Below are 18,544 nucleotides of genomic sequence, written 5' to 3'. Positions count from 1 at the left end.
ATGGCAAAGACAAATTGCACCTTGGTGTATGAATTCATCCTACTTGGATTTGGTGGGTCACCCAAATTACAGATTTTGCTCTTCATTTTCTTCCTCATAATTTATTTCATCACCTTGGTGGGAAATTTTGGGATGTTTCTGTTAATCCAGGTAGATTCTCGACTTCACACCCCCATGTACTTCTTCCTTAGCAACCTGTCATTAATTGACCTTTGCTATTCTTCTGTGGTCAGCCCAAAGATGTTGATAGATTTTGTAACAGAAAGCAAAACCATTTCCTTAAGCAAATGTGCAGCACAAATGTGGTTCTTTTCTTTTTTCGTGGCTGCTGAAGGTTATCTCTTAGCCTCCATGGCATATGATAGGTATGTAGCTATTTCTAATCCATTGCTTTATACAGTTATGATGTCCAGGAAAACCTGTCTGTTACTCCTAGTTCCACCTTGTTTTGCTGGACTATTAAATGCCATGACACATACAGTTATGACTTTCCAATTAACTTTCTGCAAGTCAGAGATCAATCATTTTTTCTGTGATATCCCTGCTGTCATATCCCTCTCTTGCTCTGACACACAAATCAACAAATTGGTCCTTTTTCTCATGTCCTTCGTTCATGGTTCCCTCAGTGGCATTTTTACTATTATCTCTTACATATATATTTTTTGCGCCATCCTGAAGATCCGATCAGTGGAGGGCCAGCGGAAGGCTTTCTCCACCTGTTCCACCCACCTCACTGCTGTTTCCATCTTCTTCGTCACCCTCTTCTGTATATATGTGCGACCCAGCCGTAATTTTATGCCCAACCAAGGCAAGCTGTTTTCTGTGTTTTATACAGTGGTCATCCCCATGTTAAACCCATTGATCTACAGCATAAGGAACAAGGAAGTACAAGATTCCGTAAGGAGAGTGATCAGAAGAAAAAGACTTCCATCAATCTTGAGCTAGTGATGAATCTTTCTCCAAAAAGAAAAATAATGATTTAAATTGTATGAGTGCCGTTAAATCGTAAGCTTCCTAGAGTTGCCTCAGCGAGATGGGTGGCATAAAAGTTTAATAATAAATAAAATAAAATTTATACCCTTTGTTTTTAAAATACAACTGGTAAAGTTTTAATAACAAAGATTGTGCAGAATATATTTTATTTTGCAGTAGTTACAAAACTATATTGTGGAATCAATAAAATTAATCCTGAGCTTCTATGATTGCTAATTATTTTGTGGTAGATAATATTTTTTTTCAATATTCTTATTCCTCCACCCCCATATTAATGAATTGCAGTCTCTTCGGTCCTGAAGGATGAGCACATACAGTTTTACATAATGTTCCATAAAGAATCTTGATCTCATCCTGGCAGGGATTCACAGTCTTTACCTGCCTAGAAACTACTAGTCTGGGGCAGAGGTCTCCAACCTTAGCAACTTTAGTACTGTTGGACTTCAACTCCCAGAATTCCTCAGCCAGTTGGGACTCTTGGCTAGCCTGTCAAAAATGCTTTGTGGAAGAAAGCAAGAAACCTGCATGGATATATGGATTTTGACTCAATGTATCCTCTGTCATGATGTTCAAAGGTCAAGTGCAGGCATCAGCTATTCCCCCCGGCCCTGTTTTTGTTTAGATTTATTATTGTCTGTTAAAAATATGTAAGATGCATATGCCTTTGGTCAAATTGGTAAAGATGAAAGAAAGGTCCTAGAGATTCATTCATTCATTCTCTTTTTGATTTTTACTTGAGACCACCGGCAGGCAGGGGGAAGTACTCTTAAGAAGCTTGTATGTAACTGTTACCCATCCATGTTTTGTAAAATTCTTTTGCTGTGACTCACCTACATAGTCTCTGTGGAGAATCCTTATATTTTCATTAGCGGTCCTGGTGTTCAACTGGGTCCCCCCCCCATAATAGAAAATATATTTCCCTGTATACAATCAGAGACAGCCGGCTAAATGTTCTGCCTGTGGCACTCTCAACGGATCCTATTCAGAGAGTGGGATCAGCATTGCACTGATTAAGCACCTTGGTGCAAGTGTACCTCTTTCCTCCTGGCTTTTAAGAACTGGAGTTCCAGTGAGTACCCAGCTTAGAGACATGGACCACTCCAAACAAGATTTTCTTTTGCATTGTCAGTGTGTTGTGGCCTTTCAGCCACCGGCCCCTCAGCAGCTGAATCAGAAGAGGAAAAGACATGGGAGTCAGGATCAAGGCAACCCAAGAACTCCGGGTGGGGTGGGGAGAGGATGTGGAGCTGGCAGAGAGAGAGGTGGAGCCTAGAATATCCACCAGCCCTCAGATATGGAGTCAACAGGCTCCAGGTCTGGAGCTGGTTGATGAGAAAGAGGAGGAACAGCTGGGTCTAGTACCCTGATATGCAAATAGGCAGAAGGCAGAGAAGAAGAGAGTAGTGGAAAGTCATCAGCCAATCCTGGGGAAGGAAGAGCCACCGGTGCTAGCGATGCCCCACCCTAACTCTGGGGATAAAAAGCAGGGTACGGAGATGAATAGATGTGTCAAACCAGGTTGCTCCTGGTTCAGACTGGTTCCTAGAACTGGTAGCGCTGGTGGCAAGAGGCTCTGCCCACCCATCTAGAATGCACAGAAATGTTGTGCATATCGTACATGTGGTGGAAGTGTCCAGAAGCAGAAAAATGTTGGGCTCTGATTAGAAATTGGTTGAAAGAGATTCTAAATTATGAACCAGAACTAAAACCAGAAATTTACTTACTAGGAATTATTAGAGGGCAACATAAAAGGGCAAATCTATATCAAATAATCCATATAGCTACAGCAGCAAGACTGAGTTTTGTGCAAAACTGGGAAAAAGAAAATGTACCAACAGAACAAATGGTAATTAGAAAGATACTAGAATGGGCAAAAATGAATAAAATTACGTTAGAAATCCAGAACAAACAGGAAAATGAATATTATACCGTATGAGGAAAATTTTATAAATGGATACAGAAAAAGATGGAAATACAATAATTAGGTGAAGTAAAAGGGGACAATGTAGAAAGGTAATGTAAAAACAACTTTATTTCAAAATGTATAAGTTTTTGTAATTTTTTGTAAGATGTATTGTATAGTTTGTTCATTTTTTGTTTTTGTCTTTGAGTTGTGCATATGAATGCATGCATGAACAAATAGTAACGGGTTTTAAAAATCCCTACTGTGGCAGACATATTTATCTGTAGCATAACTATTCATGTGGACTGACAGATTTGTTAGCCTGCATTGGGAGAGAAACCTTTTACTGCAGCTGCTGGCACTCCTAATAAAGGAATCGTTGAGTTAACTTCAGAGGGTTTGTCTTGTTTGGAGAGCTGGGTCAGAACACAATGGCTGAACCTAAGTTCTCCTTGGTTGACCCTTATCTAGGGCGGAGCCTTCCGCTGCCTTCATGATTCAAAGAAACTGGGAGCATTTCATCCCTGGTTTCACCAATCATATCTCAATCTCATCTCCATAATTAACCACCTCCCGTGTTTTAAAGGAGAAAATCTGGCACAATGCTGAACCCCTACAGGGAGAGGAGCTTAAATTTAATTATTAAATGCTAGAAGTTTAGTCAACCAAATGTCTGAATTCCTCCTTCTACTTGACACCTCCAACTTCAATATAATTTTTATATGCGAAACATGGCTAAATGCTTCCTACCCAGACTCCATTATCACATCAAAAAACTACCATGTTTTCCACTCAGACCGTGAATCCCACAGAGGAGGCGGAGTAGCTATATTCTAGAAAAAATTGCTGAACCTAAAAATCCTCAAAGTTGCACAGGATTTATTGGTACCTAAAACTATTGTCTGTGATTTATCCCTAAATATCTCAATTTGCTTCTTACTCTGCTACAGAGCCCCAGACTACCACATCGAACATGCAAACAAATTATCCACATTACTAACGTGGGCAACCAACTGCCCATACCCCATTATCTTCCTCTGAGACCTCAACCTACCACACATTAATTGGTCCTTAAATGAATGCAGTACGGAACTCATCCATTCTACTATATATAATACCGTCACCTATCTGGGACTTGACCAACTAGTAACTAACAATACCAGACTTGATAACTGTCTGGACCTCATCTTCTGCAACAGCAAAAGTGCAAAATATGGCTTACAAATAACAGAACCATTTTCCAACAGTGACCACAGCATGATAAACTTCAGTCTCAACCTAAGCCACACTATGATCCACCAAAATAATACAATACCAAAATTCAATTTCAAAAAAGTGAACTACGCACTCATTGAAGCCCACCTCTCAACATTAAATTGGAAAACTCTATTCTCTGAATGCTACACCACTGAAGACCTCTACAACAAATTCCTATTCGAAATGAAAATTATTATCAGACTTCATGTACCTCTAACATGTACCACAAAAAAATAATAATAACCACCCCATCTCAATAAGAAAATTACAAACAAGAAAAAAATCTCTCTGGAGGAAAAACAAAAAAGGACAAGTTTCCAACTTCAAAAGCCAATATAAAAGCATTTGCAATCAAATAAAAGCAGAATGCCTTAAGTACTACAGCAAACAAGAGGAAAACCTCCTACGCACCAAATCTAATAGAGCTTTCTACAACTTTGTCAACAATAAACTCAAAGACTCTAGACCTATCCCACCTCTCAAAGGACCCAACAACAAAGAATACCACGATGATTCATCCAAAGCCAACCTCCTCAACTCTTTCTTTGGCTCTGTCTTTGTTAACAGCAATGGCTCATCCCCCAATTTCATCAATCCTTGAAACACCATTGAAAATGTCCAAAGATACTTCACCAGAAGAGCCCTTCACTCCTCCACTCGAAACAGAATACCCTACAAGACTAGACTTTCAATCCTGGGCCTAGAAAGCCTAGAACTAAGACGCCTTAAACAAGATCTAAGTATTGCCCACAAGGTCATATGCTGCAACATCCTGCCTGTCGGCAACTACTTCAGCTTCAACCGCAACAACACAAGAGCACACAACAGTTTTAAACTTAATATTAACCGCTCCAAACTTGACTGTAAAAAATATGACTTCAGTAACCAAGTTGTCAAAGTGTGGAACTCATTACCGGACTCCATAGTGTCATCCCCAAACCCCCAACACTTTACCTTTAGATTATCTACGGTTGATCTATCCAGATTATTATTATTATTATTATTATTATTATTATTATTATTATTATTCCCATTTCAAAATGGCTTTGTAAAATAAAAACATTTCCCAGAAATCAATTTTTAAAAAATGTTTAAGGACATTGCAGTTACAGATGTGTATAAAACTACTTAGAGAATTTTAGAATTAAAGGGCTGGAGGGGATCCCCTGGAGATCATCTTAGAAATCCCAAGTTGGCGATTACTAACAGTAGAAGACCTTTTACAGTAACCCACCTCCTAGATCTCAACCATTCAAATAAATAAGGACAGCTGTCCTGACTCTTGGAGATCTAGCCTATTCCACAGATTCCAAGGCACAGGTGTATTTTGCTAATATTGCACTAATAGGCAGAAACTGAATCACCTTTAGATTAAATACATTTTTTTCAGTGCAAGTAATGTTTATACCCACCGGAACAAAAAAAGTAATTGCTGGTTACCACCTAATGGTGGCAATACACTTCCCCTCCCTACTCCAGCAAGCAAGCTGAAAGACCCAAGCAAATATAGAGATGGCTTTATGTGCTGCAAGACCAGAGATCCATCCTAAGAAGTCCTTTTCTGAAGCCCATACACACCTGACCGCTTAATGATTTCTCTCTCAGAAAAATACAATTTAGTCTCAGGTAAGAAGTGCTGCGATAGCTGTCAGCAATGAGAAAGAAATCTAAATAAAGCATTGTAATTGAAGTGAATGGGCAGGGGGAATAATGCAAAATTATTGCACTAAAGTGATTATGAGATATGATTCCAGAACAAGGGGAAGATAAACATGCGATAGAACTACCAAAATCGGGAAAGGTAACTGACATGTTTAGTAGTATTTTATTTATTAATTTTAGTAGCATTTTATTTTTTAATTTTATTTCTATACCGCCCTTCTCTGAAGACTTGGGGCAGCTTATAACATATTAAAAAAACAGTTAAAAACAGTATTTGGTAGTCTGTTTTACTTCTTTGGTCCATCTAGCCCTTATACTATTCCCTGTATTTTATCTTAGGAGGGACATATATTTATCCCAGGCATGTTTGAAACCCTGCTGTTCTGCTCATAAAAAGTCACTCATGTACTGTTTGGGTCGTATACAAAGGTTTATTTTAGGTACTTAACTTTGGTCTTTTTGAAAACTTTTTTCACTGTGATACTAATTTGAACTTTTCTTAACACGATGAGAGTAAAATTGAGATGAAAAAATTACCCCCCCCCATTTTTTCAAGCATGTCACTTTATAAATTTTTCTAGGCCCATAATTACAAATATTTTCAATAACTTTGGCATTGAATTACCAATTTGAACATTTCTGAACATAATGAAATGAAAATTGAACTTAAAACATTTATGCTTATTTGTTTATTTTGCTCAGAAAAGGCCCCCACCAGGCTGTTTTCAGTTTTTTCAGTTTATATAAAAATTATGCTCTTAATTTCAAAATTACATACTTGTTTTTAGTAAAATGTATTTCTTTCATAAAATTAGTTGTCTGGCCATCATGTACTTAGTTTTCAAAAGGATATTCCAAGTATTTTCAGCCAAATCTATATAAAAACTGAACATAATGGCACACAGCAAGTCTGAGGGGTGGGGGCTCTTTGTGAGCAAAATAAACAAGTAAGCATCATTTTTTTCTGCTCATTTCTATTTTTCTTATGATCAGTAATGTTAAATTTAGTATATCAATACCTTAGGGGGAAAGTTTTGTGGAGATTTGCAGCCTAAAAAAACCTGAAAAAAATGCTCCAAATCGAGGGGGGGGCTTTCTGACCAAAATAAACAAATAAGCATCAATTTTTCCAGTTCAATTTTTATATCATTATGTTCAGAAATGTTCAAACTAGTATTTCAATGCATAAAGTTTTAATAATAATTTGATTTTGGAGCCTGAAATATATATAATATATTCTTTAAATTGGGGGTTTTTTAGATTATTTTTAATATTAGATTTGTTTTCATTGTCTTTTCATTGTTGTTAGCCGCCCCGAGTCTTTGGAGAGGGGTGGCATACAAATCTAATAAATAAATAATAAATAAATAAATAAATATGAGTACATTGGAGGGGGGGGCTTTTAGGAGTAAAATAAACAAATAAGCATCTATTTTTTCAGTTCAATTTTTATATCATTATGTTCAGAAAAGTTCAAATTAGTATCCCAGCAAAAAAAGTTTCAAAAAAGTTGGAAATGGCAGGATTTGTAGCCTTAAAAAAAGGTAAAGTGAACATGATTGCACACAGTCATGGGGGGGGGTGACCCTATTTCTGAGCAAAAAACCCAATAAGCATTATTTTTTTTCACTTCATTTCTATTTTTCTAATGATCAGGAATGTTCAAAATAGTGATCCAACACAAACAGGTAAAAAAAAAATTGAACTGGCAGCCTGAGCTAGATAAAAATGAACAAAATTGCACAAAAACACTAGGGGTGGCCTTTTGCGAGCAAAATCAAAATATAAGCATTCTTTTTTTTTCATCTCAATTTTACTTTCATTGTGTTCAGAAAAGTTCACATTTGTATCCCAGCAAAAAAAGTTTTCCAAAAGACCAAATCTAATTACCTAAATTAAACCTTTTTTGGTCCGGGTCGTATACGACACAAACAGTACATGAGTGACTTTTTTTACACAGCAAAAACTAAGGCCGCCCCACCCCCCCAAAAAAAATACTCAAAGAAAGTACCCATCATATGATATAAAGTCATGGAATTTCAAGTTCCAGATATGCAGGGAAAAGATTTTACAGGGTCTCAAACATGGCTTCGGGTCCCATTATGACCAGAACAGAACAGCAGCATTAAATTCAGTTACTGTGGATTTGCCAACCACATCTCCTGGAAGTTTTTTCCAAGCATCTACTATTCTTTCGGTAAAATAATATTTTCTCACATTGCTTCTGATCTTTCCCCCAACATGGGGGGATGAAATTGATTTTTCTTCATTCTTTTTGGGGGGAACATTTGTAGCTGAACTTAATTTATACTTTTATTTGCAGAAAAGGATACATGGAAAAAACAAATTGCACCTTGGTGTATGAATTCATCCTACTTGGATTTGGTGGGTCACCAAAATTACAGATTTTGCTCTTCATTTTCTTCCTCATAATTTATTTCATTATCTTCGTGGGAAATTTTGGAATTTTTCTGTTAATCCAGATAGACTCTCAACTTCACACACCCATGTACTTCTTCCTTAGTAACCTGTCATTAGTTGACCTTTGCTATTCTTCTGTGGTCACCCCAAAGATGTTGATTGATTTTCTAAGAGAGAGCAAAATCATTTCCTTAAGTGAATGTGCAACACAAATGTGGTTTTTTTCCTTCTTCTTGGCGACTGAAGGTTATCTCTTAGCCTCCATGGCATATGATAGATATGTAGCTATTTCTAATCCATTGCTTTATATGGTTATAATGTCTAGAAAAACCTGTCTGCTACTCTTAGTTCCACCTTGTTTTGCTGGACTATTAAATGCCATGACACATACAGTTATGACTTTCCAATTAACTTTCTGCAAGTCTGAAATCAATCATTTTTTCTGTGATATCCCTGCTGTCATATCCCTCTCCTGCTCTGACACACAAATCAACAAAATGGTCCTTTTTTTCATGTCCTTCGCTCATGGCTCCCTCAGCGGCATTGTCATTATTATCTCTTACATCTATATTTTTTGTGCCATCCTGAAGATCCGATCAGTGGAGGGCCAGCGGAAGGCTTTCTCCACCTGTTCCACCCACCTCACTGTTGTTTCCATCTTCTATGCCACCCTCTTCTGTATATATTTGCGTCCAAGCCATAGTTTTCTACCAGACCAAGGCAAGGTGTTTTCTGTGTTTTATACAGTGGTCATCCCCATGTTAAACCCATTGATCTACAGCATAAGGAACAAGGAAGTACAAGATTCCATAAGGAGAGTGATCAGAAGAAAAAGACTTCCATCAATCTTGAGCTAGTCTCCTAAGTGTTGAATCTTTCTGCAAAAAGAAAAATAATGATTTAAAATGTATGAGTGACTTTAAATCATAAGCTGCCTAAAGTTGTGGTAACGAGATGGGTGGTGGCATAGAAGTTTAATAATAAATAAAATAAAATTTAGACCTTTTGCTTTTAAAATACAACAGGTAAGTTTTTAATAACAAAGATTGTGAGAAATATTTTTTCGATTTTGCAGTAGTGACAAAACTGTACTGTGGAATCAATAAAAGTAATCCTGAGTTTCTATGATTGCTAATTATTTTGTTGAAGTCTAAATATGAAGTCTAAATTCTGTTGCTACTGCTCAAGCAAATACAGTGTCAAACTGGGTTTAATAACAACAGAGTTGGAAGGGACCTTGGAGGTCTTCTGGTCCAACCCCTTGCTTAGGCAGGAAACCCTACACTACTTCAGAGAGATGGTTATCCAACATCTTCTTAAAAACTTGCAGTGTTGGAGCATTCACAACTTCCTGGAGGCAAGCTATTTCACTGATTAATTGTTCTAACTTTCAGGAAATTTCTGCACAGTTCTAAGTTATTTCATTCCTTGTTTAGTTTCCATGCATTACTTCTTGTTCTACCCTCAGGTGTTTTGGAGAATTTCTTTTTTGCTTTCTGCGTTCTTCTTTGTGGCAACCCCTGAGATATTGGAACACTCCTATCATGTCTCCCCTGGTCCTTCTTTTCATTAAACTAGCCATGCCCCGTTCCTGCAACCATTCTTCATATGTTTTAGTCTCCAGTCCCCTAATCATTTTTGTTGCTCTTCCCTGCACTTTTTCTAGAATCACAACATCCTTTTTGCATCATGGTGACCAAAACTGAATGCAGTATTCCAAGTGTGGCCTTACCAAGGCCTTATAAAGTGGTATTAACACTTCACATGATCTTAATTCTATTTCTCTGTTAATGCAGAGAACTTAACTGTGTTGACTGTGTTGGCTTTTTGGCAGCTGCTGCACATTGCTGGCTCATATTTAAATGGTTATCCATTAGGATTCCAAGATCCAGAGGTGGGCTAGGGCCCAGACTGGGATGGTGGATGCAGTGGGGTAGCAAAAATGGAGCTCCACCCCAGAGCACCCAATTTGCACTGAAAGATGTTGAAAGAAAATGCAAGGCGTCCTGCATAAGCCACACCCACAGTGTGGTAGTAAAAATTTTGGTAGCCCTTCACTGCCAAGATCCCTCTCACAGTTACTACAATTGAGCAATGTACCACACATGCTGTACCCGTGCAGTTTGTTTTCCTTGCCTAAATGTAGAACCTTACTTTATAATACTTATTATATATGAAGGTAATATTTATTATACTTTTCTTATTCCACCACCCCCATATTAATGAACTGCAGCCTTTTCAGTCCTGAAGGATGAGCACATACAGTTTTACAAATGTTCCATGAAGAATCTTGATCCCATCCTGCCAGGGATTCAGCCTTTACCCGCCTAAAACCACCAGTCTAGGGCAAGGGTCCCCAACCTTAGCAACTTTAAGACTTCTGGACTTCAACTCCCAGAATTCCTCAGCCAGTTGGGACTCTTAGCTAGCCTGTCAAAACTGTTTCCTGGAAGAAGGCAATGGGAAACCTTGTGTGTTTGTGTGATTGCCAAGAAAACTGCATGGATATATGCAGTGAAGGGCTACCAAATTTTTTAGTACCACACTGTGGGCGGGGCTTATGCAGGACACCCTGCATTTTCTTTCAATATCTTTCAGTGCAAATTGGGTGCTCTGGGGTTGAGCTCCATTTTTGTTACCCCACTATGCCCCCCCCATCCAAGCAGTAGCCCACCCCTGAATATATGGATTTTGACTCAATGTATCCTCTGTCATAATGTTCAAAGGGTAAGTGCAGCCCTCAGTTATCCCCGCCCCCCTAGGCGGTTTTTGTTTAGATTTAATATTCTCTATTAGAAATATGTAAGATGCATATGCCTATGGTCAAGTTGGTCAAGGTAGGAGAAAGGTCCTGGAGAATGTTTTTTTATTTTCTCTTTTTTTATTTTCACTTGAGACCATTGGCGGGGAATGGGGCATACTCACAAATTTCAGTTAAGAAGCTTGTATCTAAATGTTACCCATTGTGAAACACTTCGACTGTGGCCTCACGTCCATAGTCTCCCTGGAGAATCCACTGATCTCTATAGTAAGGTAATGTTCAGTTTTCCTTGGTAATCCTGGTGTTCAACTGGGATTCCCCCCCCCAATAGAAAAGATATTGCCCTGGATACGATCAGATACACCTGGCTAACTGTTCTGCCAGTGGTGCTCTCAATGGATCCCATTCAGGGAGTGGGATCAGCATTAGACTGATTAAGCACTTCAGGTTGGTGCAGGTTTACCTCTTTCTCCCTGACCTTCAAGAACTGGAGCTCCAGTGAGTACCCAGCTTGGAGACCACTCCAAGCAAGAGTTTCTTTTGCATAGTCAGTGTGTTGTGGCCTTTCAGCCACCGGCCCCTCAGCAGCCAAATCAGAAGAGGAAGAGGCATGGGAGTCAGGATCAAGGCAACCCAAGAGCTCCGATGGGGGAAAGGAAATGGAGCTGGAAGAGAGGGGGCCAGAGAGAGAGAGAAACAGACGGAGCCTGGACCATCCATCAGCCCTCAGATGGAGAGTCAACAGCCTCCAGGTCTGGAAGTAGTTGATGAGGAAGAGGAGGAACAGCTGGGTCCAGTGCCATGATACACAGATGGGCAGAAGGCAGAGAAGAGGAGAGTAGTGGAAAGTCATGGGCCAATCCTCGGGAAGGAAGAGCCATCACTGCTAGTGATGCCACACCCTAGCTCTTGGGATAAAAGGCAGGGGGTGGAGATGAATAGATGTGGCAGACCAGCAGTGAGTTGCTCCTGGTTCAGACCAGTTCTTAGAACCGATACCACTGGTGGTTAGAGGCTCCACCCACCCACTTGGCATGCACAGAAATGTCATGCAGAGAAGCACATGCAAGAACCAGTAGTAAATGGTTTTAGAACCTATTACTTTGACAGACATATTCATCTGTGGCATAAGTATCCATCTTCCATCCAGCCGGACTTCTTAGTCCGCTTTGGGAGAGAAATCTTTTGCTGGTGCTCCTGATAAAGGAATTCTTGAGTTAACTTCAGAAGGTTTGCCTTGTTTGGAGAATTGGGTCAGAACATAGTGGATGAACCTAGGTTTTCCTTGATTGACCCTTATCTACTTTTTAGGTGCCTACATGACTCACCTACATGACTGATCTAAATCCACAGGAAAATGCTTTGGCTGAGAAGAAAGACCTGACTAGCCTTCCCCCTCCCCCAAACTGCAAAGTAAGATTCCCTTGACTAAAGGTAGAGAGATTAAACACATAGGCAAAGATATCTCTCACAATTCGCTTGTAACTGTTGGTCATTGGAGAGACAGCAAAGGGAGTGTGAGGCTCTGTCAACCTGCCCAGATGCTGCCATTTGGGTTCTTTTACCCTCTGCACATGTGCAAAGAGTTCTGTGTATGTGCAGAGGGTAAAAGAACCCAAATAGTGGTTTCTGGGTGGGAGGGTGGGTAGAGTTTCACGCTGCCTCTGACAACTGTCAGGCACAAACAAACCAGCAGCATTTCATCCCTGGTTTCACCCATTACATCTCAATCTCATCTCCATAATTAACCACCTCCCCTGTTTTAAAGGAGAAAATCTGGCACAGCATTGAACCCATGTAGGCAGAAGAGCCACTTTAGCTGTTGGCCAAACTATGGAGTATTTGCTTTAGGAAAGAAGGCAGGATTATGCCATTCCCATTTCAAAATAGCTATTTAAAATAAAAACCTGATCAACATTTTCCAGAAAACTATTTTAAAAAAATGTTTAAGGTGTGAAAGTTGTGTATAAAACTGCTTAGAGAATTTTAGAATAAAAGGGCTGGAAGGGATCCCCTGGATATCTGTTCTGTCTGGGTGCCCCCAGACCTCAACACCAACTGGAAAAAACAGCCAGACACGCTGGTAAAAGCAAAAGTACTTTACAGTGATCCCTCGATTAGCACGGTCTCGATTAGCGCGAAACGCTGCAACGTGGTTTTTCAAAAAATATTAATTAAAAAAATAAAATATTAAAATAAAATATTAAAAAATAAAAAATAAGTCCACGCTAGTTCTCTCTCTCTTTCTCTCCCTGTTGCCGGCGTGGTATATGAGAGAGAAAGAGAGAGGCAGAGGTCGGGCGCATTACCGGGAGGTGGAGGCGGCGTGGGGACGCTGGGTGCCGGTTCCCTGAATGGAGACCGCCGGCCGCTCAATCGGGCCGGCAGGGAACAGAATGGAGCCTTCCGCGGCGGGGCTGGTAAGGGAGGGAGCCGAGGGGGGAGCCGAGCCCAGCCCCGTGGCATTCGCTTTCCTCCCGCCCGCAGCCGACTGATCGTGGGCTCCTTCGCAACCTCGGAGAACTTCCTGGTTTTCGTGAGCTTTCATGCCCTGGAAGCTCTCCGAGGTTGCGAAGGAGCCCACGATCAGTCTCGGCTGCGGGTGGGAGGAAGGCGAATCCCCCGTGGGCTCCGTTACATCTTCCACTGCCAGCCAGGCCATGCTGGCGGCAGCGGAACAATCGCCTTCCTCCCGCCCGCAGCCAACTGACCGTGGGCTCCTTCCCGAGCTCCCTTCCTGAGCCTCCCGTTTTCTCTCCCCCCCCCCCTCGCCCCTTCGCCTCCCTGTGTTCCTAGGAGAAGTGCTGGGGATTGAGGCAAGACAGACCTTCTGCTCCTCACCAGCACTTCTCCTAGGAACACAGGGGGGCGAAGGGGCGAGGGGGAGGAGAGAGAACGGGAAGCTCAGCATTCCGTCAGCCGCAGCGCTGGCTGTCAACTTTTCTTTTTAAAACTGGGCAGGAGCTGACTTGCCTCCCCAGTGCTAAAAAGAAAAGTTGACAGCCAGCGCTGCGACTGACGGAATGCTGAGCCTCCCGTTCTCCCCCCCCCACCTCGCCCCTTCCGGTTTCGGCGTTCGGCAATGGAGTCCGGCGCTGGGGCCATGCGGGGCTGCTCATCCAGGGGGGCGTGGACTGGCAAGTCACCCTCCTTTCTCTTTCTTTCTCTCTCTTATACCACACCGGTAACAGGGAGAGAAAGAGAGAGAGCGGAGGGCACCTTGCCGGTCCACGCCCCCCTAGATGAGCGGCTCCGCATGGCCCCAGCGCCGCCCAGGCAAAGGGGAAACCCCAAGATCTTGGGGTTTCCCCTTTGCCTGGGCGGCGGGAAGACCAAGGGAAGGTTCCTTCAGCCGCCCAACACCTGATCCGCTCCGCAGCGCGGCAACGGGGAAACCCCATCTTCGGCTCCTCGCTGCTTCCGCGCTGCGGAGCAGATCAGCTGTTGGGCGGCTGAAGGAACCTTCCCTTGGTCTTCCCCGCCACCCACACGCAAACTCCACCATCTGCGCATGTGCGGCCATGAAAAAATGGCGCACATGCGCAGATGGTGGTTTTTACTTCCGCATCCAGTATAACGCGGAAATCGGTTAGCGCGGGAGGTCTTGGAACGTAACCCCCACGCTAATCGAGAGATCACTGTATAGCTTGAAAAATAAACACAGAGAAAAACCTGTTCTTCCCAACAGGCAGGCTAGGAGACTTTACAGCAGAGTCCTGATGTCCAGACAATACAGCAAACTTCTTGCTGGCACACCCACCACTGTAGAGCATAAGACCCCAACCTTTTCCCCCCAAGGTTTCAGTAGTCAAAGTCACAAACCAGAATTCCAAGACGCCAAAGATCACAGCCAGGTCCCAGGACTCCCAAAGATAATACTCCACAAGCCAGGAAGGGTGGGTCTGCCTTTTAGCCTTTCCAGAGAGCACCACACCCAAACCCAGCTGTTGCCTCTTTAGTGCTGAAAGTACCTAGCCAATTGGTCCCTTCTTTGTGTTGCTCTTCTCTGTCGCAGATCGATTATTGCTTGTGCATTTTCCTCTAAGGAATCCAGGCTGCTTGCTGGGGAGAGCTCCCTCTCGGGGGCCTCTGGCTGTTCCCCCTCTTCCTCAGCCTGGGATTCCTCCTCCTCGTCTGCCTGCACCTCCTGTTCCTCATCCTCCCCCTCTGAGCAGGAAACTGACAGAAGATCAGCCGTTCCCTGAGGGGCCTCGGATGGAATCACAACAGATATCATTTTAGAAATCCCAAGTTGGAGATTCCTAACAATCTTACTGTAACCCACCTTTCGTATGTCAACCATTCAAATACACAAGGACAGCTGTCCTGACTCTTGGAGATCTGGCCTATTCCACAGATTCCAAGGCACAGGTGTATTTTGCAAAGACAGCCAATGAGAAAAGTGCACTAACAGGCAGAAACTGAAGCACCTTCAGATTAAACACATTTTTCCAGTGCAAGTAATTTTTATACCCACGGGAAAATCAAGAAAAAGCAATTATTGGTTACTACCTGATGGTGGCAGTAAACTCCCCGAACTCTAGTAAGGCTGAAGGAAAGATATAAAGATGTCTTTCTGTGCTGGGAGACCAGAAACCCATCCCAAGGAGTCCTTCTCTGGATCCCATGCATGGTTTTCTCAGATCTGACTGCTTAAATGGATCCTCTCTGTGCAAAATACAATTTAATCACAGGTAAGAGTGATTAGGGTTACAGTCAGGAACAAGAAGGAAATAAATCTAAATAATATTTCATAGTTTTGGTGTAAAGTGGGGAAAATGCAATACAGTGTTCCCTCGGTTTTCGCGGGTTCAAACTTCGCAAAAAGTCTATACCACGGTTTTTCAAAAATATTAATTAAAAAATACTTTGTGGTTTTTTCCCCTATATCACGGTTTTTCCTGCCCGATGACGTCATATATCATCACCAAACTTTCGTCCACCCTTAATAAATATTTTTTTTATAAACTTTAATAAAGAAACATGGTGAGTAATAATCTAAATGGTTGCTAAGGGAATGGGAAATTGCAATTCAGGGGTTTAAAGTGTTAAGGGAAGGCTTGTGATACTGTTCATAGCCAAAAATAGTGTATTTACTTCCGCATCTCTACTTTGCGGAAATTCAACTTTCGCGGGCGGTCTCGGAACGCAGCCCCCGCAAAAATCGAGGGAACACTGTATTACAGCATAAAGAGATTAGGGTATTTATGGGGTATGATTTCAGAAGAATAGAAAGATAAAACTGCAAAATTTGGAAAACTTATCTGGCATGTTTAGTAGTATTTTTTGTTAAAATTGCACATGATGCACATAATCTGTGTTTTCTTTAAAAAATCAAGTTTCACTTGTTATCCTAACTTTCTGGGTTTTTAGGTAACAGCTGAAATTGGTGAGGGGAAGCAAAATGTTATATGTGGGAATGTCCTTTTTTAAAATCTTTTTTCATTCATTGTCAATGTTTTATGACATATTGCAGATAAACTTGCTTTCTACTTTTATTTGCAGAAAAGGATAGATGGCAAAAACAAATTGCACCTTGGTGTATGAATTCATCCTGCTTGGATTTGCTGAGTCAACAGAGTTAAAGATTTTGCTCTTCATTTTCTTCCTGACGATTTATTTCATCACCTTGGTGGGAAATTTTGGGATGTTTCTGTTAATCCAGATAGACTCTCGACTTCACACCCCCATGCACTTCTTCCTTAGTAACCTGTCCTTACTTGACCTTTGCTATTCTTCTGTGGTCACCCCAAAGATGTTGATAGATTTTGTAACAGAAAGCAAAAGCATTTCCTTAAGGGAATGTGCAGCACAAATGTGGTTCTTTTCTTTTTTCGTGGCTGCTGAAGCTTATCTCTTAGCCTCTATGGCATATGATAGGTATGTAGCTATTTCTAATCCATTGCTTTATATGGTTATGATGTCCAGGAAAACCTGTCTGTTACTCTTAGTTCCACCTTGTTTTGCTGGACTATTAAATGCCATGACACATACAGTTATGACTTTCCAATTAACTTTCTGCAAGTCTGAGATCAATCATTTTTTCTGTGATATCCCTGCTGTCATATCCCTCTCCTGCTCTGACACACAAATCAACAAGATGGTCCTTTTTATCATGTCCTCTACTTTTGGCTCTCTCAGTGGCATTTTTACTATTATCTCTTACATCTATATTCTTTGTGCCATCCTAAGGATCCAATCTGTGGAGGGGCAACGAAAGGCTTTCTCCACCTGTTCCACCCACTTCACTGCTGTTTCCATCTTCTATGTCACCTTGTTCTGTATATATGTGCAACCCAGCCATAGCTTTCTAGCAGTCCAGGGAAAGGTGTTTTCTGTGTTTTATACAGTGGTGATCCCCATGTTAAACCCATTGATCTACAGCGTAAGGAACAAGGAAGTACAAACTGCTGTAGGCAGGGTGATCAGAAGAAAGGGGCTTTTATAAACTAAATTAAGATTTCCAGGTTTGTGTAAAATGAAAGAGACTGATTTTAATATTTTGCTTTTTATGGAATAAAGTCTGATTTTGTAGTAATCATAGTAACAATAGAGGCAATTCTGAGCTTGTGTGAATCTTAATTAATTCTGTTTTGGTAACTTTTTTCTATGCATACACACAAACACACACACACACATGCCCTGTTTTTCTCTTGGTATAAATCCCTAAGGAGTGGGGACATACAGTTTTCCATAACTTTCCATACAGAGTGTGGAGCTGATCCTGACTGGGAGATTCTGGAGCTTCCAAACTTCACATACCTAGGAAACACCATCCTGGTAAAATATTTGCTACCTTTAAGCAACATGGGGAAAAGCAGCCACAAATCTGAATTAAGAACATTATATCTGTTTCCAAAAATGCTTTATTAAACTGTTTCTTCTACTATGTCTTCATGAAATAGCCTCCATCTGATTTCCAGCCCTTACCCTAAGGCAGTGCTTCTCAAATAGGGGGGCGGGAGTGATGCCAGAGGGGGCATGTGTGACCCAGGGGAACATGTGTGGTCCCTCTTGATCGATTCTCCCAAAAGGGGGAATGTTTTCGCAGTTGTATGCTGCTCCGAGCTCAGAAGAGAAAGCGGCCAGGTGGAGCAGGGTGGCTGAGTGGGTTCTTGTTGTTCTCGGCGGGCGCCGCTGTAGCCAGAAGTGCATGGCGAATCTACTGCTGGACAAGGAGGAGCATCCTCTACAGCTGGGTGAAAGCTTTGAACGGCATCCTAAAGCCGTTCCACACCATTCGCTGTGAGTGTCCAGCAGAGGCAATGCTTATGGGCCAGGCCAGCAACCCCCAAACATAGGCTTGGTTATGCTGGCTTTGCCCCGTGCATTAAGGTTTCTCCTTAATGTACAAGTACACAGATCTGCCAAAATGCAGGAGTGGTTACTCTAGAGCAGTGTTTCCCAACCTTTTTTGAGCCGCGGCACATTATTCACATTTACAAAATCCTGGGGAACATTGAGGGGGGGGGCTAAAAAAAGTTTGGATAAAAAAACCCTCTCTTCCTCCCTTTTGCCCTATTTCTCTCTCCCTCCCTCTTTCTTTC

General features: G+C 41.5%; 3 protein-coding genes across 3 annotated transcripts; all 3 read left to right on the top strand.

Moving 5' to 3' along the window:
• Positions 1-945, top strand: LOC139164983 (olfactory receptor 5G9-like). The gene has a single exon (XM_070747814.1). The coding sequence runs from the start codon at positions 1-3 to the stop codon at positions 943-945; it is 945 nt and encodes a 314-aa protein (XP_070603915.1).
• Positions 946-8,148: 7,203 nt separating this feature from the next.
• LOC139164923 (olfactory receptor 5G9-like) lies at positions 8,149-9,093 on the top strand. The gene has a single exon (XM_070747683.1). The coding sequence runs from the start codon at positions 8,149-8,151 to the stop codon at positions 9,091-9,093; it is 945 nt and encodes a 314-aa protein (XP_070603784.1).
• A 7,419-nt stretch (positions 9,094-16,512) lies between these two features.
• On the top strand, positions 16,513-17,445 carry LOC139158891 (olfactory receptor 5G9-like). The gene has a single exon (XM_070736235.1). The coding sequence runs from the start codon at positions 16,513-16,515 to the stop codon at positions 17,443-17,445; it is 933 nt and encodes a 310-aa protein (XP_070592336.1).
• The last annotated feature ends 1,099 nt before the right edge of the window (positions 17,446-18,544 follow it).

The sequence above is a fragment of the Erythrolamprus reginae genome, chromosome 1 (assembly GCF_031021105.1).
Source record: "Erythrolamprus reginae isolate rEryReg1 chromosome 1, rEryReg1.hap1, whole genome shotgun sequence".
In the NCBI taxonomy this organism is placed as follows: domain Eukaryota; kingdom Metazoa; phylum Chordata; class Lepidosauria; order Squamata; family Dipsadidae; genus Erythrolamprus; species Erythrolamprus reginae.
This window is presented reverse-complemented; position numbering and strand designations above follow the sequence as displayed.

Bases quoted from the DNA above. Each gene is read 5' to 3' on its own strand.
- LOC139164983 (XM_070747814.1), top strand. From the start codon at position 1: ATGGCAAAGACAAATTGCACCTTGGTGTATGAATTCATCCTACTTGGA.
- LOC139158891 (XM_070736235.1), top strand. From the start codon at position 16,513: ATGGCAAAAACAAATTGCACCTTGGTGTATGAATTCATCCTGCTTGGA.
- LOC139164923 (XM_070747683.1), top strand. From the start codon at position 8,149: ATGGAAAAAACAAATTGCACCTTGGTGTATGAATTCATCCTACTTGGA.